Here is a 26,028-nt window from a genome sequence, read left to right as displayed (position 1 = left end):
TACCTAGCAAATATTAAAGCAAAAAAAGTGAGAGTGAAAGGGGCCTTCAATTACAAAGCAAAAAACATCTTTCATAAGGACAATATGCCTGTTCACAATAGTCATTTGATGACAGAAACTAGGGGTTTGAAGTACAAAATGTTGGAACATAACTCTTTTCACCAGATTTGGCACCTAATTTCCGTTGTTCCCTCATCTACAAAAAATTGTGGGTACAAAACATTTTGAATTCAGTGCACAAGTTAAGGCAAGAGTGTATTCACTGGAACTACTTTGGACAAAGTGGATTGACCTAGAAGGGTATCACATAAGAAAAGATCCACTTCTGACTGGAAAATGCAGCCTTTCACTGCTAGGGTGACAACTTTTCAAGCTTGTCTGCATATTTTGGATTTGGTAACAGATTATATACTTCTGTATTTCATGCCTAAATTTTAAGTGACACTACAATTATTGGATATACTTACCTATTCTTTTTGTAACAATATTATGAAAAGAACAGTTGCCACTCACCATATAGCAGAGATGCTCAGTCGCAGACAGGCATAACAAAAAGACGAGAAGACTGCCAGAAAGTACGCTATTGGCCAATAAGGCCCTCGTCAGGAACAGACAAAACACACACACACACACACACACACACACACACACACACACAAGGTGACAGCCAGAGACTGGGGTCGTGTGTGTGTGTGTGTGAGACAAAGGCCTTGTTGGCTGAAAGCTCACTTTCTGATAGTCTTTTTGTGGGGCCTATCTGCAACTCAGCATCACTGCTATATGGCAAGTAGCAACTATTCTTTTCATATTGTTTTATTCTTTCTGTAAAACATTTAATTTACATATCCTTTACACGTGTTTCATGCATATAATTCTGTACCTTCTCCCTTTGACATGTGTGACAGAGCTCCGAAGTTTTCTTGCAATACAGCTTACTATGTATTTACGGTAGTGCTTTACACTTCCTTAGTAACATAAAATGTGAGACTTCTGAAAATGAAGTGAGTTAAAATGTAATTTCTTTTGGAGAGAGAACTGTGATATAGAAACACAAATGAAAGGTGAGGGTAATATTTATCTGAAATTAAACACCCGTTACTTAACATTTATCTGTTTATTAACATGGCAGTTCGCAACAACCACATTTTTGGCATAACAGACTTACAATATGTCATATGAAAATGTAATATAAAAATTCTTCACTAACATTCAGTCAAGAAATTCATATACAATAGTACTACATTATCACCACAAAATCTTGGCACTTTCCTGAAAACAGGATGTACAACGGCATAATAAATTTTCCTTCAAAACCCATATAACAAATGTCATAAACATTTTAAAAACAAACAGTACATTTACTATGAGTATTTATTATAGCACTACAGCTCTTAATTTATAATCAAGTTCTTCGTAGGTTCCTCGTAAGCATCCCAATGTTTTTTATGGCTTATATAATCAATCATAAAAATGGCAGTTTTTGCTTTTTGTGGATGCTTCCGTTTCACCTTTTTAATCATGATACTATATACCTCATCACAATTCACTTGTGCTACAATTAAAACACAATTTTATTTAATTCCATTCTAACATTACTATTGCATTTATGCACTCATCACTGATGAGGTGTTTACACATATGCAACACAAATACTTTACAAATAACTGCCATTAGGTTTAAATACACTAAAAAATTACATAAAACAATCAAAAAATAAAAATTAAACATCATTTAAGATAAAATAAGGTAATATATTTATCAAAATAATTTGTAAGTGTACAGTAGAATGTACCCGAAAAAGCTTATATAAATTTGAACTTTATGAATCAGAAGAGCAACAAAAAACACAGGGAAAAATCTGGATAAATGAACCAAACACTGTGTCCCGCACAATAACAGAGATATAAACAGGACAGGTTTTTTTTTCCCTTTCTCACAGCGTTTTGGAAAGTTTTCCTGAATCAAGAATCTAACAGCATTTCCTAAAGAAGGAATCTCTACACCAAACTGAAAGACAATGTCTGTTCTAGTTACGTTAGTAGAAAGAAGTGGCATTAAGGTTACAAAAAACAAGTTACGCACAAATCAAAAATAAAAATTTAGATTGAGAATTACAAACTAAGACAACATATTTGATGAGTATGGGCATATCTGCAGCAGCGAGAGGAAAAGTTGGGATGGTGTACAGAGTACTGAAGAGCTACAAATGTAGGAACATTCATTCACAGTGGAAATTAATTAATATCAAAATTCCTTAAGTAATTTATTTGATAACCATTTCAAGACTGATATTCCCTCAAATGCTGCTCTATTTCCTATTTTTCACAACAAATAAACATGTTGGTTAATTTGCATCTTCATATTTTCATGATGCAATGACTGATCCACTGAATTCTGGAAGCACATCATGGATTCAACTTATGTGTTCTGTTTGCTGCCAATCAACATCTTTGGCATTTGTGTACCTGTGGTTTAAAATAACAGAATGAGTACTGCAGCTTCTGTCGTCTGGATCACTCTGAAGATGGCTGAAAGGTATACAGCCAAAATATTAGAAGACAAAGATGAAGAAGAAAAAAAAAGGAAAAGGAGAGAAGTCATTGAGCTGCACAGCGGAAATTTAATGGATCATACAGGTTTATTACTCATTTCATAGCCACATAAATGAGTGATGAAGACACTGAATTACCTCAACTTATTGAATTTAAATTACTTGATGTCTGTAAAGTTATTATTGTTATTGTCCCTATCATCATTATTAATTATGACAGTAAATGTCAAACTTTCTTAGATTCCAACAGTTCTATGATTAGATTTTATGGGAGGGGACTGTTATAAAGTAACAGGAAAAATGGCAGGACAGATCGAAAAGAAAGGCCACATTGCCTTTTCATATGGAAAGTGAGTTTACTAGTGTCAATGTATTTTCTCTGTCAAACAAGTATTGAAGATGAAAATGATGAGACATGGCTTCAAAAAAAAAGTATTGTTTAGAGGAGCTACAGTAAATCTATTCTGAACTATTGGAATACGAGTTGAACACAACATTTTTGTTTTATGACAGTTCACTTAATCATTCAGTGGGAGAAAGCTGTTTATTGATGTAGAGAATGTAGTATCAGTGGAAGAAATATGAAAGGAAAAGTGAGGTAGTACTAAAAGAACCAGCTTTATACAGCCAAGGAAGTGCCACTAAATGGTATGTATAAGCATCAATAGAGCAATGAATATGTCCTGTTTCACTGATGCAATACTGGCAACAGGCCAAGTGTTTTAAAACAAAAGACATTACACTCATGGGCATCTGTAATTGTACGTTGAGGGAAGAAATAGCAAATGCAAGAAGCAAGGACTTATTATGCAAAATGACGTGTTGAAACATTATAGTTGTTGTTATACCTGGATCAGAATTACAAAGTGAATGACAGCTAGTTGCTTACAGAACAGCTACCACAGCAACAAATAACAACAGAACTAGTTTAGTCACGGTATATCTTCCGTTCTTGTTCTGCTACTGGTTTATACAGAGTAATTGTAGATGGCATATGTGGCTGGTAACTTTCTCAGTGTCACTTGTCTTTATTTTTGCCATGGAAGAATATTTAATTTGCTTAACAGAATGTGTGAAACTATATCTGATAGTTAACACAAAAGTGATAAGGCTATTATGATCTTGCAAAGGGAACTAAACATTGAATGTTAGCATAGGACTGAATGGGTTCACTACTAAACTACACAACTGTTGTTATAGCAACCATATTGAGAGCACAGGGAGAAATTGATCAACAACAAAACTCCCTGCCATGTTCAGACATGATCGCCTGTTAAGCTCTTTGTTATTTTGGTACAGTTATAGTTCTTTGGAAAGAAGTGTTCTGGGTCTTAAAGGGAAGCGCACACCTATTGTGTCATTGCATTCCCTAAACCTGTGTGACACTTCATAGGCCTCTCTCCCAGAATTTATCATTTTACTCTCAGATTCATATCTTCACTTTTCCCCCCATGCAGTTTTTCTTCCACTGAAGACACCAGTTGTTAATAACTGTCAGGGCAAAACTGAGGAACAATGTTTACATCTCTGTTAGCATTCAGCATTGGACAGAACTGGATAATAAACAGGCTAAACAATCTTGAGATGTGTCCTGTTATAGTTTTCTGGCTTATCTGCAAGACAACTAGTGACCTGTTTTGTCACACATATTTACCCCCTCCTGAGATGTATAATATTTGTTACTAAAGTCTGCAAATCTAAATCTGATTTTCTACCATGACCTTGATCTTTTAACATTAAATTTGACTAGACATACGTTCTGTATTAAAATTTCACCATTAGTGTTATAGAACCAAATTTTTAACTACAGTGTACAACCCTGTCATGTCAAAGGAATTTCCTCACCTTTTTTTTGGCAAACCAGATAGATTTCAAGGAATTCACCAGTCAAATAATATGCATTGTATAACAGAACAGACTCACTCATTATCCATCTCTGGAACTGCAAACAGCAATGTTTTAAAATAGATATGCAGTCTAACCGCTTTACAATCCCCGATCTGCAAAAGCTGCCAGAAAATCAGTTATTAAAATTATTCTGCTATAATACAGTGCCATGATTGTTACTTCAGGCACTGCTATAGCTACACTGAAGGCGTGTTTTCCATAAAAAATTAAAAATAGTACATATTGAAGAATGCATATAATATGTAGAGCCAAAAGCCAAGCTAAAGACAGTAAAACAATGTTGGTCTCTCTCTCTCTCTCTCTCTCTCTCTCTCTCTCTCTCTCTCTCTCTCTCTCTCTCTCTCTCTCTCTCTCTCCTCCAACACAAAATGTGGATAATTTCTTAACAATAGTTTAGCACTTCTGGTTTTCATCAAAGGAGCCTACTACCAATACATGTGAATGGATTTCAGTTAGTGGGAAATGACAGTAACAGTCTTTATATTGTGCAAGATTTCTCTGATAAAAAATGATATTCCATTATGATGAAAAATTTGCTTACAGTGATGAGAATGAGAGGTGTGGTAACTACGAGGAAGATTTAGGCTTAACATCACACTGACAGTGGCAAATTTATTATTATTATTATTATTATTATTTTAAAGAAATACAAGGCAAAGCATTTTAGCTGTTTCAGAAGTGAGACCAGTATGCTTGGGGTGGGCAGTGGGTGGAGGGTGGGGCGCGGATGGTTACCGAGGGGGGAGGGGGGGGGGCAAGGGGATGAGAAACATTAACAGTCCAATGTCATAACATTAGATCAGTTTAAGGAAGCAAATGACAAACAGAATAATGTATGACATTATGTATTACAAATGTAAGTAACAACACAAGCAAGTTATCTCTTTTATTGAGACATATTTGCTAGTATCTGAAAAGCTCAGTACGTTCCAGTATTTTCATCACCACTTTTTTTGCCTTGCATACAGGACTTGCTTACTTAACACAGAAAATGTAAAACTGATATGCGAAACAGATATTCATGCTATAAAAATCATTTTTCTCTCGGTCAATTATCTTACTTCTTCTTAACTGTTTTTTGTCTTTCATTTATATGCCAAATTCTTCTTCCTGACTAATCTTGTCCATATTTGCATACACAAATTACTACTCTTCACGTGTTTTCAATTAATAACATGCTATTTTTTATCTCAACAATCTTGCTTCTGTCAGTCACCATCTCAACATAACTTTTGAACAATGAAGAAAATTACACTTCTAAGCAACACTTAACGCATATTCTAAAACAAGACTACTCCCACCCTTTCTGCCTTCTTTGCCTTATAACACACGAAATGAACTTCAACCAATGCCATGACAATGAACAAGTGGGTAATGGGACAGCAGAACCGATTTTTGTATACATATTCTATGTAGATTTTTGTCACCTGATCAACCTTTTTTTACACAGATATTCATACAGAATTTTTTTGCTTTGTTTTATTGAAGAATTTCCTAAATTCTTTTTAAATGTATGTCACTAAAACCTCCATAGCTTGAAATGCATATGTACAACATCTGCAATGTTTCTTAACTACAAATTGATTTTAAGGTAACAGCTCAAGAACTGCATCCAAAAGAAAAATGTCATTCATGGTACTGAAACATTATTACAGATTTTATTTGTAAATGAAGGTGCTCCATTGTTAAAATCTTTTCTTTACTTTGAATTATTTTTAACATTAAAACATTTGAAAGGAGCCTCGGAGAAAGCAATTGTGAATAATGTCCAGTTCTGACCAATCAGAGAAATATCTGTATGAGCCCTCTGTTGCTAGAAACAGCGTATACTGAGTAAAGGGCCTAATTTTCTTTATCTCACATAACTTTCGACTCATTAATGATAACTGTAATCTCTTTTCATGTAGACAAATAAAACTAGGGGCTCATAAAACACAACATTGAGACATTTTCATAATTTCATCATTCACTAAGCTACAGACATAAAGTTCTTTTTTAAATTATAATTTTTTTCCACTAGAATAGCATATGTATACATATCAAATTCAGTGATACAGTTCTTTTGTTTGGATTTTTGTTCTGTTATGCATCTGTTTGAATGACTTGGTGACCAGAATTTCTAGCTTATATGAACAGAAAACTGCCCTTCCCGGCTGAGACACAAACTCATGTCTGAGTGTTATACTTTACAAAGATTTAAATGGTTTGTTGCAAGTTGGTTTTAGAGACATATCATTATCTTCAGCACAAAAATGTTTAAACCTCTGCAAAGGTTAGTGGTCGAACATGAAATTTCCATGGAGAGTAGCATACACTGCTGCACTATACAGCATTCAAATGATCACAACAGCTCAATATCCTCATTTTAAAGATATATTTAACCTGTAATTTTCTGTGATACCTACAAAATCTGTATGGCAGAAGGAAACACTACAGGCCCACTAAATAACACAGTTAATGTCTTTAAAAAACTGTGTTGTCTATCTTTCACAAGCCGCCGGTCGTGACTCATCTGGATGAAAAGAGATTACAAACATCATCAATGAGTCAAAAGTTATTTGAAGAGAAAAAGTGAGACACCTCACTTCGTACGTTGGAATCACTGGAAGCAGATAATTGGTGACAGAAAAATAATAGGAAGTGACCCAATTATAGTTCCAACAAGTTATGCAGAATGCAATACTTCCATTTATGTTGGGGTACTAGATCTCTTCCTTATCCCTTTGCTCTGTATCTAATGTTTTTAGTTCATGTGTGTGAAAATTTCATATTAAATGCTGTAACTGACTTCTTATGCTATAGCCAACACCTATGAAATTTTGAAGTGCTCTGCCATGGATTAGTTTTCATTTCACCTTCAAAGACACAGAGAACTTAGCACATTGCATGTTGTGGGAAACAAGACCACCCCTGCAAGCCCATATATATTAATACAACTGAGGGTCGTGTTGCATAAGCTGCTCACCATATGATCTATCACAAAAAAGAACACCATCAGAGCACATACTAAATATACTTGAGTACAACTGTACACAAAACTTTTTTCAATAAAATACTTATTGGAGTAATTTTTCAAATTTGTTAATGTACAGAAACAAAATTGTGTAATTTCCAACACCATTCTAGCTTTTTGTAGACACTGTTTCTACTATCACTGTCTCAGTTTGTTGGCTAAAACAATTACTCTGACTGGCTTATTCCATCATCTTTCAGGCGAGCATCTGGAATAGTGCTGTTTGCTCTTCTGATATTTTGACTGGTAATCTTACAGCCATCTTTATAAGGTGAGATGCTGCCAGAACTTAAACCACTCAACACAGTGCTGTGGTGTAAAGATGTGTGTGACAGAGATTACACTGTCAGCAATCAGCAACAACAGCATCAATCACAGAAAAAAAAGAAAAAAAAAATTTTATGTCTAAGAGTAAACCGAGGCAAACACAGATTAGTAGGTACACAGTTCTTAAGAAATACATGGTTGATAACTAAAAAGGATAGCATGTGTTGAATTACCAGGCTCCAAATACTCCAAACAATAATTTCTCTGAGACAACAGATGAAAAATGAGTGGTTTCTGTGGTTTATTGAGATGGAACTCCTCATCTCCGCTAAGCAAGTTATCTGCTAATTGTATTTCCACTACTTCCTTGATCACAGAATCGCACAGGGGTGAAGGTGTGGCCAGGATCTTGACTTTACCGTAATCCATGGAAGGGTCAGTGTAAATACAATTGTAAGCCACTGGAGACTTGTCACACTGTAGAAGGTGGGTGTGTCACTGGTTTTCAATGGACCATTAACATCAGTGACAAGGAATTTCACATATACTTGCCTTTCTTAAAAGCAGACCCCAGAAGAACTGCCGTCTTGGTTGGCAAGAGGACGGTCACATTCACTTTAAGCTTTTTCATTGCTCTGGCAATTTTTCATGAAACACTTCCCACATAGAACAATGTCATGAAAAGGATAGATTTCTACTCAGCATATAGAGGAGACTTTATAAGTGCAATGAAAAGACTATTATACATTTAATCTTTGGGCCAAACAGACTTCTTTCAAAATAGAGAACACACACCCACGTTCGCAGAAGCACTGTTCACACATACATGATCACTGTGTCCGGCCAGAGTGGCTGAGACTGTGGCCTTGTGTATATGAGTTATGCTTGTGTGAATTTTCTGCTTTGAAAGAAGGCCTTTTGGCTGAAAGCTTAAATGTATAGCAGTCTTTCAATTGTGGCAGTCTATGACTCAAAGTCTTCCATATGATGAGAAGCAGTCTATGCTTTTTCTGGAGTTTCCCAATATGGTGGAAAGAGTGCAAACTTTACACCTCTTTCTTCTTCCTCTTCTTTTGATTGTTCTAGTGTTTTCACAAGCTGAGTTATTTACTACAATCTAAAGCCTTTCTTTTGTATGTGGGAAATGTATCTTCAAAAACTGATAGAATAATGAAGCAGCATAAAGTGGGCATGAGCTACCTACGACCAGTCAAGACAGCAATTCGTCTGGGATCTGTGAAATATGATCTGCTTTCAAGAAAGGCAAATGTATATGAAATTCCTTGACACTGTAGTAAAAAGTACAAAGGAAAAACAGTACATACTGTACAAGAATTGTGCATTGAACACCACTGACATGCCCACCTTCCACAGCAAAACAAGTCTTCAGTGGTGTACAATTGTATTTACATTGACCCTTCTATGGATTATGGAAAGTCAAAATACTGGTCACACCTTCAACTCATTGCAATTCTGTGGTCAATGAAGTGGTGTAAATACAATTCGCACACAACCTGCTCAATCGAGATGAGCTTCAAAAATCATGAAAACCAGTCATTTCATATCTGCACTTTCAGAGGAATCATTGTTCAGAGTCTTCACTGCTTGTTATTTCTATACATACCATCATTTTTAATAATCAACTACATAATTCTTAAACACTATGGATATGCAGAATCTGTGCTGGCTTGTTTTACTTTTGGCCAGACAAAGTTTTATTGTTCGTTTATTCCACAACATTGCATCAAATGGTTTAAATTCTTCCAGTGACCGTCTTGAAGAAGGCTGTTAGGTTATCAGCTGGAAAAAAAAACAAAAAAACCAACAACAACAACTCAAGAAGAAACAATACTATCCCAGCTGCATGCATGAAAGACAATGGAATATTTCTCACAGGCTCATTTGGGTTTTAGTCATAACTGTGCAGCTGTGTTATGTATTTCTCTACATATTTCAGTCTTTTTACAATGTAAGTAAAATGTGAACTTTAATAACTATTTCTAAGTATTATTTTTAATAAAGTAATTAGTTCCTAGATTTTCTTCTCTAAGGATACAGCACTCAATGAAATTCATTTACACTAATTTCTAGCTTTAAAAGCTAATCTAGCAACTGATGTCAGAAACTTACTTGCCTTTAAGTTCCTATCCTCTGTGAAAATTCATTAACAGTGGTTTCATTTATGGTGACTGACTGTATTGGGGTATACTGTAGCTGATGTTTACATTTTGAAAGCTTGCCATATTACTAATGTGGGTTAGGAATGACCTGTCTATCTGAAGTTTGCTTGAACTGTGATGTTTCAAATGATCAAGTTTAGTAATCAATCATATGATAAAATATGTGAAACAGTTGTCTGAGTAAGCTGCTTCTTATTAGAATACAGCTGACATGGAGTTCGTTTTGCGACCAAAAGCTCTCTGTGTCAGCGTCTACAAATCAAACTTTCTCAGTTTCTAACTACATGGTCACTGCTGTTGGTGGGAACAGTGAGAATTATTTTCACACAAAAGGTAAGGAGAGTATCTAAATAAAAAATAGATATAAGTGGCTGTTATGTTAAAGTAGACATGTCCTGTACATATTGTTTAAATAATTAGTGAATCTGGCACTTCAATTTTACACTTGGCTTTGTTTGAGCTGCAACTGACAAGTAAATTTCTTTCAATTTTTCCTCTCACTCCTAAAAGGGGGTGGGATGTAACTTAAGTTCAATTCTTTAGATGACTTAATATACTGTATTAATGTTGGGGCAGTAACTTTCTGTAAATATGATTCCTCACCCTCCACACTCCTATTTACAATAGAAAGGGAATGTAGTTTGACATCATTTTTCTATCCACAACATTGCATCAGAAAAGACTAACAATTAGCTTAAAGAATTTCTTTTAGTAAACTCTGGAAGTCTAATGGCTCTTATAAAATTTACTAGTTTCTGTGAATCAGTGCATGACAAGCAACAGTTGTGTAAGTAACTAATTTCTTTTTTAGAGGCCTTTTGTGAACATAGTTTGGGTGTAAGTGTGTTTATACCACATCCATCCATTCATAACCACTATCTTACTTTTGATAAAACAATTTGAAAGACAGGCACTTCAAGACGTTTGGTGATAACCAAGTAAAAAAATATGTTTGTTTGCAGTTCACACTACAACATCTGTGATCAACAAAAACAAAGCAAGGCCGAAGTAAGTTTCTTGATGAAGAATTATGAATACTCAAGTCATTTTTTTATATGGCACCCAAAACAAATTTGCTAATAGTAACATACTTTCATCTGTTAAAAATAGGAAGAAAAGAATGACAATAGAAACTTCTACAACAAGAAGTCTTTCTGTAAATTAAAGGCATGTGATTCCTTTCTTTCTTATCTAAATGAAAATATGAAAGTGAAATGAAAATTTTACATGTGCAGAATAATTTTAAAAGCACATGAAATGAAAATTCCCACTAAGAGATGACATGAGTTGTTAAAGTCACAGAAACAACAAAGGCATAGAAATATGGTCACTTCTTACAAAAGTAGCTTCAAAAGCATCATTTCAGTGATACAAATCTGTGATTAGAACAGGCATAATGAGTGGTTATGCCAGAAAACACATCACTGGATGACTATTTTCCTTTGGGATGATAGAAAATAACTAGGATCTCTGATGGACAAGTGAGGAAAATTTATTGGTAACACGACAGATAATTAATGAAGGCTTCCTGTTTAATTGCAATTAACAATGTAAGCATCTGAGAGTGAATATTCTGGTGCTTACTGTCCATTAACAGTTGCTACTGTACAACATACAAAATCTGAGTGTATTCCACATATGCTTCATTCACCGCACAACAAAACCACATCTAAAATTTCTTTTTTCTTTTACTGCTGAAAGAAGCATTTGGAGGAAAATAATTTTAAGATAAAGAATGGGTGAAAATATGGTTAGAGAGTAATTACAGCTGTGGACAAAACACCTTCCTCAAGCAGTATCTACCCAATTCCAAAGACTGTAATATATATGTAACACATCATTAGGATTATTTTATGAATGGGTAACAGTAAATTAGTTATGTATGTAATAAATTATTTGGTAACAGATATTTAAGGCTTTCATTTGAACTTCTGATTTGTAATATTCACTGCTAATTTCTTTCAGGATTGTGTTGGCTTCTCTGCAATATACATGCCAGGTACTGCTGAAGATAATTTTATTTCATGGTATATGTAATAAAAACATATTTATAACTGAAATGTCTAGTACAGATACCAAATGATTTCTTGGAATCAAATATATTTAAATCATTCTTGGTCTCTTCTTTGTAAGCATAAAACTAACATTATTTTTAAAAATTCAAGTACTCTATTTTTATGCACATTAGAACTCAGTAATCCACTTTTCAACTTAAATGTGCATCTTTATACTCAAGATACAGTCTTTACATGAACACTGAATACTTCTCTTCTGATACCTCATACAATCAATGATTTCTCAAGAAAAAGTTTTAAACATGATAAGGCCACATGAAAAACTGCCAGTTAAAACTAAGTCAATTTCCTGAAACTGTAAAAGTTTTGACTAGACCCTTCAATAACGTAGTAGACTTCTGCCTTATAATAAAAGTGAAGTGGTGAAAGCAGACAGAACATGCTTACTTCAAACTGTGTCACAGATCAACTCTATATTTTTGAGCTGTGGTTTCTTCAGTACTCTTTCTTTAGTAATCCATTCTTAGTCATAAAAAAAGCAATGCCTACATTCACTTATTTTTCTCTTAAGCTAATCACAGTTCCAACTATTAGAGAAAGTTTTATCATTTACTTCACTGTATTAATCATGGTATTCTCTGTTCTGCTGATAATCCTGATCAATTCAGATTCAGCAGAGCACTTGAAATAATAGAGAGCAAATTTTAAAGTAGTATAACTTTCCCATTTTCTACTCCTGTAAACATCAAACTTCGTTAACTTAGAGCTTTTAATTATCTCAAAAGAACCTACAACAGAGGGCAAGAATAAATTACACAACTCCTGCTATTTGTGCACTTCAAGTTTTTGGTGTAGAATAAATTCTAATGATACAACACTTCATATAAAATTGACCTAAATAAATATAATAAAATGTTTATTAGCTCCAAATATATTTTCAGAGCTCTACTAAGCACAGGATTGTCTGTGAAACCAGTAGTACCATCTTCTGTTTTGCAGAGAAAGCACAGGTGTTAGCTGTAAAATGAGAAGACTGCTGCTGTATTCTGTACAACAACTCGTCGTAGTCCAGGCCACACACGTTGCAGGGCTGCCTGCATCTTGTGCCACAACCACACTGGAAAGGAGCACGGATTGGACCGGTACACGATGCTGCAGTAGTGCTTCATGTAGTCAGTGCAACAACGTCAAGGACAAATATACAGCTTTAAAGATGGTTTCTTACATCTAGAGCCTTCAAACATATGATATCAATAATTAAAGAACATTTTACAACCATATATACATATGTGTGTGTGTGTGTGTGTGTGTGTGTGTGTGTGTGTGTGTGTGTGTGTGTGTGTGTGTGTTTCATATATCACTCAAGTCTTCCATCCAAAAGTATGTCCTGAAAATACATGTCTTCTATTTTACTCATTTTACGAAAACTAATATATTAAGGAAAAACCATTACATAATTCAAAATTTGACAAGCAAAAACAACATGATTCTAACTTTGTTCTACAGAAAGCTACTTCAAAAGTGAAATACACTGCAGTGGATGAATATAGCAGCTGTTGATACAAAGAGAAATAATTGGAAGTCTACAGTATACAACAACATAAGAAGGCCAGATTTTTTGGCTCAAGCAGAAAAATAAGAGTAAACATGAAAAACTGAACCTAGAGATGGAGTGTGAAATTTAAGGCATTAATTGTGGACTTATATGCTGTATATTTATTCAGTAGTACATTTAGACCACATATCTTGAATAATGGTCTCCCAAAGTGTCTACACATGTACGAAATGCTGGCATTGTTAGTCTGAACTGAGACATTAGTGAAAACTGAGAAATCGACATGCAACAGTGAGATACTGAAGACACTTTACTGATCAGTAGAACCTGTTGGTTAGGCTTAGGAACAAAAGAACATTCAAAATGAATGATTCTGGATTAAGTTTTTCTCTGGTCCAAGTGCCTGGTTTTTGTGCAATGGCACATTACTATGAGGTGGGAAAAAGTAGTTATTAAAATGTGTAAAATGTCTTTCAATAATAAAATAATATTTCTTGTCATTTGTTTTCTGAAAACCAGCTTCTCAATTTATAAACAATATTTCGACATCTATATTGCAGATGCTCATAATATTAAATTGTGAACCCTGTTGCCCTCCCTTGAACATATAGGTCAGAGAAAATTCACTTGTGTTATCTTCTACATCCAAACCTAGAACAAAAAGTTACATAATAACAAGCCCTTTGTTGAAGTCATGCTTTGTTCTGTGACACTGGTGAGTGGCATAAGGAATTCAACTCAAGTTTCAGTGTATTTCAACATTTTTTTCCCCTAAGCAAATGAATGCAAATTATAAAACTATACTGAAAAACCTATTTCTCAGTCATACAAACTTGGCAAGGATCAAGACAGATGAGTATCATTCACAAATAGGTTACCCAAAGGGCTCTGAAGTAACAGTCTTGGAAGTTTATCTATTCCTCTGAAGAACTTCACCAATTAAATACACTTTTGTGTTGGCAGTTTATCTATCCCTCTGAAGAACTTCACCAAATACAGTTATTCTGTCAATAGTCCACTGCAATATCTGATCAATGTAAGTGGTTGTAGAAGGAAGGGAAGAAGAATATAATTTAATATCTTATTGATTGATGAAGTCATCAGAGATAAATAACATACTCAAATTGGACAAGGATGGGAAAGGAAATCACTGTGTCCTTTTCATAGGAACCGTTCTTGCCTTTGTCTTATCCAATTTAGTGAAACCATGGAGGGTTTAATATGTATGGCCACATGGGATAAGACAATCTGATCCTCCTGAATGTGAATCCAGTGCCTTAACCACTGTGTCATCTCACCTGCTACATGACCCTGCAGATTATCCCTCACACTGTGCTCCAATAGCATCAAGGCTCTATTTCAACACAAATATGAAGAGTTATTGACACTGTCTGCTGCATCACTTGTGCATAACAGCATACTTCATTGAAATATACTTAAAATTCTATTCACATGCAATGATTGTTTTCTCCTATTAAGACTAGCTGTATATTTGGTCAAAGTGCCAGAAGCAAATACTTGTATTTTGTTAATTAAACGTATCATTAGGTGAAGTTTGTAAGTGCTGTAAGGGACATCAGAATGCTGATACCACTTCAATAATCTGTTTTAAACATTTTAATCTTTGCTTGTTCCAATATGTTTTTTTTTTCTTTTTTTTCCTATTTCTTCCCACAGAAAGTTAATTATTAACCCATTGTGACTTCAGGAGAGAGTGTCTCATAGATTTATTTCCCCATGTTTTGTCAACATCCTTCCTCTGCACCACATTTCAGATGCTTCTAGTTCCTTTTTATATATGTCCCCTCCTCACAAACTCCCCCTCCCCACAAAAAAAAAAAAAAAAAAAAAATAAATAAATAAAATAAAAAAAAATCACTTCCATTTAAATTATAACAGCAAAGCTCTTTCACTGAAGAAATCTTCTCTTGACAACATCCATCTATTTCTACAGTATCGCCTGCTTTGGCAACATTGTGTAAGTTTGATGTCTTTCGAATCTTCAGTTGTATCTTCCTAATTGTAATGGGTAGTCACAAGGGGCTCGTAAAGCAGTAGTACTCCTGATTTTGCAATCTAATTAACCACTGATATACAGACTACAAGTTTTGCAACTTAAATGCTAATATGCTAATTTTGTGTCAACTGAAGCAATTCTCTATAAGGTAAATTCAGTAATATCATTATTTCATGGGTCTGATAAGGGATTATGTAGCACAGATACATGTAAAATATGGGTTCCTAGGTTAAATGGCACCAACAATCAAATTCTTATGCCATTCTCAATAGAAATGTGCTTTACTGAGAAAACAGTGGAAATACTGTCTACATACAGAAGTGTTTCTTGTGAGGTGTGTCAAACTTCGTTTACAGTACGACTGCCAAAAACTAATTGCCTTGCTTAAATAAGTTATGAAAACCATAATAAATTTAACTCAGAGTCTAGGAATTTTGATAACTATTTAATGGGGTGGGCACCTAACTACCCAGCACATACTACATGCAGCAATACAGAAAATCTATTACTGGCAAGAGTTACTTTTTTTTACCATTCAAATTAATCAACTTTTCTTGATAATTGCTATATATTTGTGAATCAATTACTGTGCAGCCTACTAATATTCAATTTATTGAGGAAGAGCATAGTTAAATATAAGAATCGAGCAGAGAAGTGCCTAAATTTAGAAAAAAATGGTCATGTGTAATAGAAGATTGTACTATTATTAAATTTTTACATTTTTTATAATTTACATCCTGAAATTTATTGTCATGTCATGTGGTTTATCCTTAATCATGCAGCTTTTAATATGGATTCTTAAAATTTTCAGCACAGATGATGCAGTTATAGCCATGTACTTCACTGGTTTCAAAGAATTACAGGAAAGTTAAAGTAACTAATACACAGACGACATCAAAACTGCACAAAACTACCATGCGCAAAACAGTTGTGTTGCAATGTAGTCTTGTCACTGTCCACAGTATATATTATATTTCAGATCAGTACAGCAACTGATACAATGAGTGAGAGAGAGAGAGAGAGAGAGAGAGAGAGAGAGAGAGAGAGAGAGAGAGAGTGGGGCAGGGAGGAGGGGGGGGTTGGGTGTGTGGCTGGGGGTGGGGGGAGGGGGGGGCAACTGAGATAGCCAACCACATGCCTTGGGGTATCATAAACAGACAAACTGAGATGAAGTGCCATTGGCAGACTGGGCATTGGTCAAACTGAGAGACGGGAGAGGACAGAAAGTTTGGAAACTGAGCTAAAATGTTCAACTTCTTGTTTACATACCTATTAACAGCTTGATACATCCTCCAGATGGTGATGGCTCTCTAGGTAATAATGTACATGTTACTTGTTCTATACTAAATTAATTCATCATTTTGTAAGTTTCAAATATATATGTTCAAACATAATTTATTTATCTGAGTCTGTTTTCTATTACTAGCTCCAGCTATGCTATATCGTTCGACACACAATTTTTTTGAGTAATTATTTTGGTGATTGTTCCTTGATCTATGTAAACTAGCACATCTTCCAGCTGGGTCACAATATTCTTACATAACATACAGACACTCAATCTTTTCACTTGATTCAGCTGTAGATGAGCACAAAATAGCCACAATTTTCATAACACAGTTTTATTCATATCATTTCACTGTTTCTTGTTTTATTTATGCAGTCTAAAGCAATTTCTTTTATTGACCATCCATGTATCAGTAAATTCTGTAAAATCTTTGGGTAATTTTTATTCATAACTTATTGATCGTTACATCCAGAATGACAAAATATTTCTTAGAACCATAACAAATTTTTGGGAAGGGATAGTTTTTGTAAAATTTTGTCACTCAACCATCTTGCTCAAAATTTACTCACATTTCCGGTACACAAAGCACCGATCACTTTGCTCTGTATGTGTTTTGTGCATCTGAATAGTTACAGCTTGTTTTTAAGCAATTTTTTCCTATTACAAGTTGTTCAATTGCATTCTTTATTGTTTTACAACTTTCAAGGGGACATCTCCATCTTGCATTCTCTTGTCTTAATTGTTTCTAGCCACTGCAATCTTCCTCTGAAGTGAACTGTACCACATGTTGCTGCACTAAGGAAAATTCATGACTTGACAGCAGGTCTTAATAATTTTTGAACCCAAATTAAGTGACTTCACTGCTTTTTCTAGTTACAAGTGTGTTTGCATTGCCCTAGTATTATTTTCTTGAGCAGATAACTGCCTGCCTATTCTGTAAACAATTTCTTTATATTAATCTCATACCCATTCTTCTGACACCATTGGAAAAATCATTATACTGCCTGGCAAGAGTACAATTCTACAGGCCACTTCTCTTTGTTCATGGTAGGAAGTGTGCCACTGCCCCAATGAACATACTGAAAGCACATGATAAATTGGAAGATAGGGATAAACATTCACTTTATGGCCACTATTTTTTCTCCTTCTACTTGAGATACATGTCAATTTTCACATTGAGTGTAACCTGTTTATTTCTCTCATTTACTTTAGTAAGATTTTTCTGAATTTTGAAAAGAGCATATTCTAATTTTTGAACACATTTTCATGAAATGGTCTTTACTTTTAATGAAACTGCCCCCCCCCCCCCCCCCCCCCCCCCCGTAATTGTTCTACAACTGTTTCTCTAAACAACACATAATTAGAACTTCAGGCATTGTACATCTTCTTCTAAACACCACCTTTCATTGAATAATTTTTCTTTTCTTTCTTTTTGCTTTTAGTTTCCTTGTCTAATTAATAATATAATTTCACTTTCTTTTTCCTTTAACTGCTTCTTCAGTTCCCATTTCTTCCTTATTAAGCATATTTCATGCACCTTACATCTGGCTGAAATATATATGTTTTTATCTGCTGTCTCATTTTAAAATGCTGTCTGTTTCTTCTACTTCACTCATTTCTGCAGTTTTTTTTATTGTCTCTCTCACTAATCCTGTTTTATATGCCCAATCTCTCTCCCAAAGTTTCTTTTGACTGCTTTTGACTTTCAGCAGATTTGTAACATACCGGAAACTCAGTGTGACTAACACTAACAGATGCTACTTGCAAATCATTTATCTTTATTTTATTTACTTAAGTAGAAACTTGATGATGAGTCATAACAAAAATATATTTCCACTTTAGTATTATGCGACTTCGTTCTTAATATAAGTAATTTTACCTCTGCATCATTTATTTTCTTTTCAGAAAAAAAGTATTTCTTTTCACCTATGTGTTTCACATCACTGTTTGCATAAGAGAATATTCTGATTTCTGTAGGCTCAGCTCAGTAATTCTCACGACACACTTTAGTGAAACTGTATGGTCACAGATGTTTATTATTTGGTATGAGAATTACAATGGATATTTCCATGCAAAACAGCATGTATATTCTTATTAAACCTCTACAACAAATTACTATCTAGTTCTTTCAGTTTGTTGATTGCAACTGCTAGCAGATTCCTAAATTCAACCTCACTCTATGTTGCAGCATTTTATGTGCTTTTGAAGACAATCATGATCTTCCCTACACTAACTGGTGCAAAAATTAATTTTTCTTCAGTTAATGTTTTCCACTTATATGTATTAAGATGAAACTACGAGGGTGGTTTGAAAAGTTTTTGGAATCACCACAAGAGTTCAGCACTAATGCAATGAGTTGTTCATGTGATATTCATTGGACTGTTGCCTGTAAACACGTGCCATGTCAGTGGTCTTGAAAGAGAGCTGTGGCAGTGACATTGCTCTGATGTTCCCGCATAGTGATTTGCGAGGATGGCAAAAAAAAAAAAAAAAAAAAAATTATATACATATATATATATATTAAAAACAAAGATTCCAAGACTTTTGGAATCTTTGTTTTTAATATATTTTTCCCATGTGGAAGTTTCTTTCTGTTTTATATATATATATATATTAAAAATAAAGATTCCAAGACTTACCAAGCGGGAAAGCGCCGGCAGACAGGCACATGAACAAAACACACAAACACACACACAAAATTACGAGCTTTCGCAACTGGCAGTTGCTTCGTCAGGAAGGAAGGAAGGAGAGGGAAAAATGAAAGGGTGTGGGTTTTAAGGGAGAGGGTAAGGAGTCATTCCAATCCCGGGAGCGGAAAGACTTCCCTTAGGGGAAAAAAAAAAAAAGGACAGGTGTACACTCGCACACACACACACATATCCATCCGCACATACACAGACACAAGCAGTCTGCTTGTGTCTGTGTATGTGCGGATGGATATGTGTGTGTGTGTGCGAGTGTACACCTGTCCTTTTTTTTTTCCCCTAAGGGAAGTCTTTCCGCTCCCGGGATTGGAATGACTCCTTACCCTCTCCCTTAAAACCCACACCCTTTCATTTTTCCCTCTCCTTCCTTCCTTCCTGACGAAGCAACTGCCAGTTGCGAAAGCTCGTAATTTTGTGTGTGTGTTTGTGTGTTTTGTTCATGTGCCTGTCTGCCGGCGCTTTCCCGCTTGGTAAGTCTTGGAATCTTTATTTTTAATATATTTTTCCCATGTGGAAGTTTCTTTCTGTTTTATATATATATATATATATATATATATATATATATATATATATATATATATATATTAAAAACAAAGATTCCAAGACTTACCAAGCGGGAAAGCGCCGGCAGACAAGCACAATGAACAAAACACACAAACACACACACACAGAATTACTAGCTTTAGTAACCATCGGTTGCGAAAGCTAGTAATTCTGTGTGTGTGTGTGTTTGTGTGTTTTGTTCATTGTGCCTGTCTGCCGGCGCTTTCCCGCTTGGTAAGTCTTGGAATCTTTGTTTTTAATATATTTTTCCCATGTGGAAGTTTCTGTATATAAAATGGAGATTCGAGCAGTGATTAGGTACTTCGTAAAAAAAAAAAGTATGAAAGCAAAGGAAATTCATGCTGATTTCCAGAATACACTGAGGGACTCTGCTCTTTCATATTCAACTGTTGCCAAGTGGACGAATGAATTTAAATTTGGTCGGTAGAGCTCAGATGATGATCCCCACTGTGGTTGGCCATGATCCACGCAGTGGTCAGTTAAGGTGTGTCACTACTCCAGAAATCATTGGAAAAGTGCACAAAATGGTCATGGAGGATCGCTGATTGAAAATTCGTGAAATTGCTCATGCTTGCCAGATGTCATCTGGTAGAGTATATCACATTTTAACTGAAGAATTATAAATGAAAAAATTATCTGCAAGATAGGTGCCGTGACTCTTGACGCTGGATCATGTATGCATGTGACGTAGCCATGGCAAAATTACACGAACTAAGGTATGAATTGTTGCCACACCCACCTTACTCACGTGATATGGCTCCGTCAGACTTCCATCTCTTCCCAAAACAGTAAATTAAGAAAGATTCACTTCAAACAAGAACTGATAGCTGGAGTTGACAACTACTTTGCAGGCCTGGAGGAAACTCATTTTCGAGATGGGATCAAAGCATTGGAATATTATTGGACCAAGAGACATGGAGAATACATTGAAAAATAAAAAAAAGTTTCAGTGATGTAAGTAATTTTTTTCTATTTTGTTCTGAGAACTTTTCAAACCACCCTCGTATGCTACAGTGCCAAAAATTGATAAGCAATTAGCCAACATTCTCATCAGTTACCACCAAAACACATATTAATGAGACCCTATCCTATTAGCTATATATACGCTTAAATACATTATTACTATAAAAATATGAAAGCAACCTAAGACACAAAGGCCCAAAGGCAGTTGCAAATGAAGAAAGACAGACAAAAAAAGTGCACAATAAATTACATGAATTGGAAGGCAGTATGCCATAATGAGTGTCACTCTCTTTCAGAAATGTGTCAAGCATAGGTAAGCTTGAAACTATGCTATACATTCCACAATGCAATTTGAAGATATTTGCAGACCATTGTTTTTCATCATGCATTTATGTAATTTTTTTACTGGACATTTTGAAATAATTTGAGGTCTACTGATTGTCAGTAACAAGCATTGTTTAAATGCAATTTTTACCTTAAGGAACTTGTCACAGCTTCTAGAGGACAGAGCAATACCAGTTATGAGATAAAGTAAAAAATGGGAAGCAATGCACTCTTTTATGTAACAGAGAATTTACACCCTTGAGTAACTGAATTAGAGACTGCTGTTGCATTAAATAAAGATGACTCCTATTCGTGCAGGGAATAGAAGAGCTCTGTGTCTCATGTGATTAGGATACAGTCAGATCATCTACTGGTTGACAGAAGACATTCAAATACAGGATGTTGGATGTGTGGCAACTCAAGAGAAATTTTACCAATGTGCTACGATGTGGTGGCCTATAGAACTTAAAATGATACTAATTGCAAATAAATGGAATATAATAATTTTAGATACACAGGGTGAACATTAATAAAACCAACACACTGCAGGGATGGATTCATGACTGGAAATGGAGGAAAAAGAACATGTGTCCAGAAATGCATCTTTGGCATGATAGATTATGCTGACAAATGACCATGTGCCATGTGTTCTTCATGTGTTGCACATTTGTATGATTGACGCAGCTAACGGTGAGCACCAGAATGGTCCGGTATTCATGTCAAGAAAAAAACCAAGATGGTGTTTGTGTACGGCCAAGCACATGGAAACAATTGAGAGGCAGCACGGCTATACCAAAACAGGTACCCTCTGAGACACCAACCACATTGCACAACATTTCAAGCCCGTTTTGGGTATCTGTGTGATCTTGGGTCCTTTCAGTCAGATGAATGTGCAAGAAGGAGGCGGACTGTGCATACACCAGATCTGGAGGACTTCGTTCAACAAGATATTGAGATGAACCCTAGTGCAAGCTCCAGGCACGTGGCCCCATAATATGGTGTAAGCTAAAGTATGATTATGTGTATCCTGTATGACAATCGCTACCATCCCTACCACCTGTAACACACAAGGAACACAAGGCACAGGGTCAGAGGAACTGTCATTCTTCAGCACCATCTACTGTGGTAATGATAAATTTCCATACACATGTTCATAAAACCTTTTCCTCTCCATTTCCAGCCAGGAATCTGTCCCTGCAATTTGTCAGTTTTATTATTGTTCACTCTATATAAACTGAAGTGTTTAAATATATTAAAATTTCATAATGAGTCATTGAACATTGCGAGTAATAAAATAAAGGAAAAAAAGGGTAGAACCAGCGGGAATCAAACTCCATCAAATGAACTATCAATCCATGTCCTTAACCCCTTAGCTACTGAGCCATTCTGCCTACTGTTCAAAGTTCCTCATACTCTATGCATAAATATTTAGAGAGTGTAATACATTTTCCTATTGCCCATTCATGGAAAATATTTTAGGAACTTGAAATGGGCATCTATTTGCTTCTGTTCACATAGTTTGAGCCAAATCGGTCAGCCTTGTCCCGCACCCTTATGTCGTTAGATTTACATATGGAGAAGATCTACCTAACTTTCTCCTCCTAAGATCTACTGAGAAAGAGCCTCTTTAGCAGATCATCTACAAACAACACTTTAGTACTAAAGGAAGATGGCATTTCCCATTTTTGCTGGTTTAAGTTTATTTGTTCACAGCTATTTTCAGCCATTCTGAAGTCATTTTGTGGTTCTGCAACAGAAAACTATGCCTTACATAATGAAACATCAAGTGGTGGCAGAACACACACGTAAAAGACTGTTGTCATTGGCAAACTTTTGGAGCCAGTGGCTCCTTCTTCAGGCAGAAACGTTGAAGGAAAAGGAAGAAGGATGAAGGAAAAGGACTGGAGAGGTCTAGGAAAAGGGGTAGATTTCGGGAAAGTCACCCAGAACTGCAGGTCAGGGGAGACTTACCGTACGGGATGTGGAGGAAAGACTTATTGTTGGGGACTGCATCAGATGAGATTTGAAAACCTGAGTCCCCAACAATCAGTCTTTCCTTCTCACCCCTTACAGTAAGTCTCCCCTGATGCATGGTTATCAGTGACTGTCCCCAAATCTACCACTTTCCCTAACCTCTCCAGTCCTTTTCCTTCATCCTTCTTCCTTCCCCTTCAACCCTTCTGCCTGAAGAAGGAGTCATTGACTCCGAACGCTTGCCAATCACAACACTCTTTTATGTGTGTGTTCTGCTGCCACTTGGTGAGTAGATTTTTTACCTACCCAATTAAATAATTTTATCAATAACATGAAACATAAGCGTCTTTAAATTTTTTCATGGAGGGAGTGCTACAAAACATGTTTTTGTCCACTTTATTTGGATACTAGCCTGCATTTGAAGAGAAATGGTGTAATTTTATTGCGATTTCGGCAAACATTTGAAGGGAAACAATGTAATTTTAGTGTGATTTGTGGTTCGCATTCAAAGAGAGACAGAAATGGCATAATTTTATTGTGATATTTATAGTGTGCTGTAGCACATTAGTAAATGGTAACTGACTGCCACTGATAAATACAATTGACTGTAAGCACATCATGGACACTTGTTGCATGAGCAATACCATCTTGAAAGTTATGCAGGCACTGGGCTATGTAATACCACCATGCTAGGGTGCACTGTAAGTAACACTGCTAATGACAACTACCATTAGTAATATCATGCTGACAGGAGTCACCACCAGTTATCACAGATTGTAACAGCTAGTATATGAGTCATGGTGCAGTAACTCATTTGAACATTCAATACTGAACAATTCATGAGCTGTCACAACATCCAGAATTATCTCCTCACTGTAAAGCCACTGCCTAATGTGTGTACCTCTGATTCCCGCACAACACAGGCCATAGTGATTTGCAAGGACACATGACTGTTACCATCAGATGTTCAAAGCATGGAAAATATCACTTGAACTGATGAGTTCCAGTACACGAAAGTGCATTCCAGAGAAAGAATACAAGTGTGTCAAAAACTATACGCGAGATGCATTCCACTTGTCAAGAATGCAACATTCTCCAGGGTGGGGAAGTAATCTTACATGGGGTGCACTCGCACAGCATAAAATGGAATCCCTGATATGCCTGCCATCATCTCTCACTGAAGAATGAGACAGCAACCTACTGTCTGATCCTGGACATCCTTTTGTTCACTTACAGCACTTTTCAAGAGACTGTATCTTTAGCAAACCCAAGGAACCACTGAACCCAAATTGTGCCACTCCATGGATGTGTGGTTACTTGAACATAAGCCCTGTTGAACTTTGGGTGTAGTCCAGCAATCATGGATCGGGACTGCTTGCCAACATATTCAGTGTCTCCTAGTCCATGCCATGTTTTGTCACTACTGTCATCATATCAAAAAGTGATGCTACATGCTACTAGGTACATTAAGTCAATTGCTTATGAGTTTATTACAATGTATTTCTACGACAGTGCATACTTGTAATGACTGGCATGCAGAAATAATAACATACTATTTTAACTTTCAGTCAGTCCATATACGAGACAAGAGTGTTGGCATTAAATTTAGTATTTTTAAAATTATGATGACTTTGAATGCCATTCATTACTGAAAAGTTTCTACACATGAGAGAGTAGAATTCTTCCTGATGTTGCTTATTTATCTGAGGCAAAGGTATATAATGAGGAAAGCACAAATGTCTCTATGTGAACAATGGCAGAGAAGAGTTGGACCACACCAAAACCAAAACAGTTTGTGAAAGAATTTGAGAGCTGAAAGTAATGTATTAAAAGTTACAAAAAGAGCTATATATGACAAAAACAACTGCAATGAACTCAAATTGGTTCATAATATCTTTGGATGCATAATGCCACATTATATAAAAATGCTGCAAAGCATGCTCAATGTAAACAGGTTGTGCAAGTATGATAAATAAATGGAGGCAGTTTCTTAGGTGAAATATCAAATAGCACTTTATTTTGTACTTTGCAATCCAGATTTGAATTGCATGTGAAGTGAGGGTGCATCCCGTGTAAAATCAGATTCGAAAAGCTTTCCAACATAGTGTATCACTTCTAAGTCAATGATGTCTCGTGAGCAGGCATATATATCAACAGGAGCATAATCTATCAGGTTAATACCACCAAAATCTCACTGAAATTTATTCTATGGGACAGAACTTGAGAGCATATAATGCTTCACAGGTTGAACAATGAAAATCAAAGATCAGAAAGCAGGAAATGCAACACAGTATGCTCACTCTTATCATGCTGCAGCTATATACCATCTGAGGAAAAAATCAATGTGATGAGGATAAGATATGCAATAACAAAAGAATAATAGTGATATAAAAGAGAAAATGATGGGAACTGGCAACTGAAGTGAAGATCAAAGAAAAATAAACAGTTTTATAAACATAAAATATCTTTAATTATTCAGGTACAACAGTATAATTACAAAATACCTTCTCAAACTCAAAAAGCTGTACACATTTGGAAAAGGATATTATATGCCCCATGGTGGATGGCCTCCATTAATATATAGTACATATGTAAAGCCATCTTTGCATTTTCCCTTTATGGAATAATAATATGGTAGAAAAGAATGTAACCTGAAAAATAATATGAAACACTATGATACAATCTTCTTTTATCACGAAAAGCATAC

General features: G+C 35.5%; 1 protein-coding gene across 1 annotated transcript in view; it reads right to left on the bottom strand.

Annotated features, from left to right (window-relative positions):
- Positions 1 to 1,095: 1,095 nt before the first annotated feature.
- LOC126355955 (N-alpha-acetyltransferase 60) overlaps positions 1,096 to 26,028 on the bottom strand; it is a 104,114-nt gene continuing 79,181 nt past the window's right edge. Inside the window, exons 5-6 of the mRNA XM_050006544.1 lie at positions 25,868 to 25,972; positions 1,096 to 13,110 (exon numbers count right to left, since the gene is read on the bottom strand). Coding sequence (XP_049862501.1) covers positions 12,948 to 13,110; positions 25,868 to 25,972 — 268 coding nt within the window. The 3' untranslated portion in view covers positions 1,096 to 12,947. The remainder of the gene's footprint in view (positions 13,111 to 25,867; positions 25,973 to 26,028) is intronic.

Source organism: Schistocerca gregaria, chromosome 3 (assembly GCF_023897955.1).
Source record: "Schistocerca gregaria isolate iqSchGreg1 chromosome 3, iqSchGreg1.2, whole genome shotgun sequence".
NCBI lineage: Eukaryota > Metazoa > Arthropoda > Insecta > Orthoptera > Acrididae > Schistocerca > Schistocerca gregaria.
Note: the sequence above shows the minus strand (reverse complement) of the source record. Positions and strands in the feature narration are given on the sequence as shown.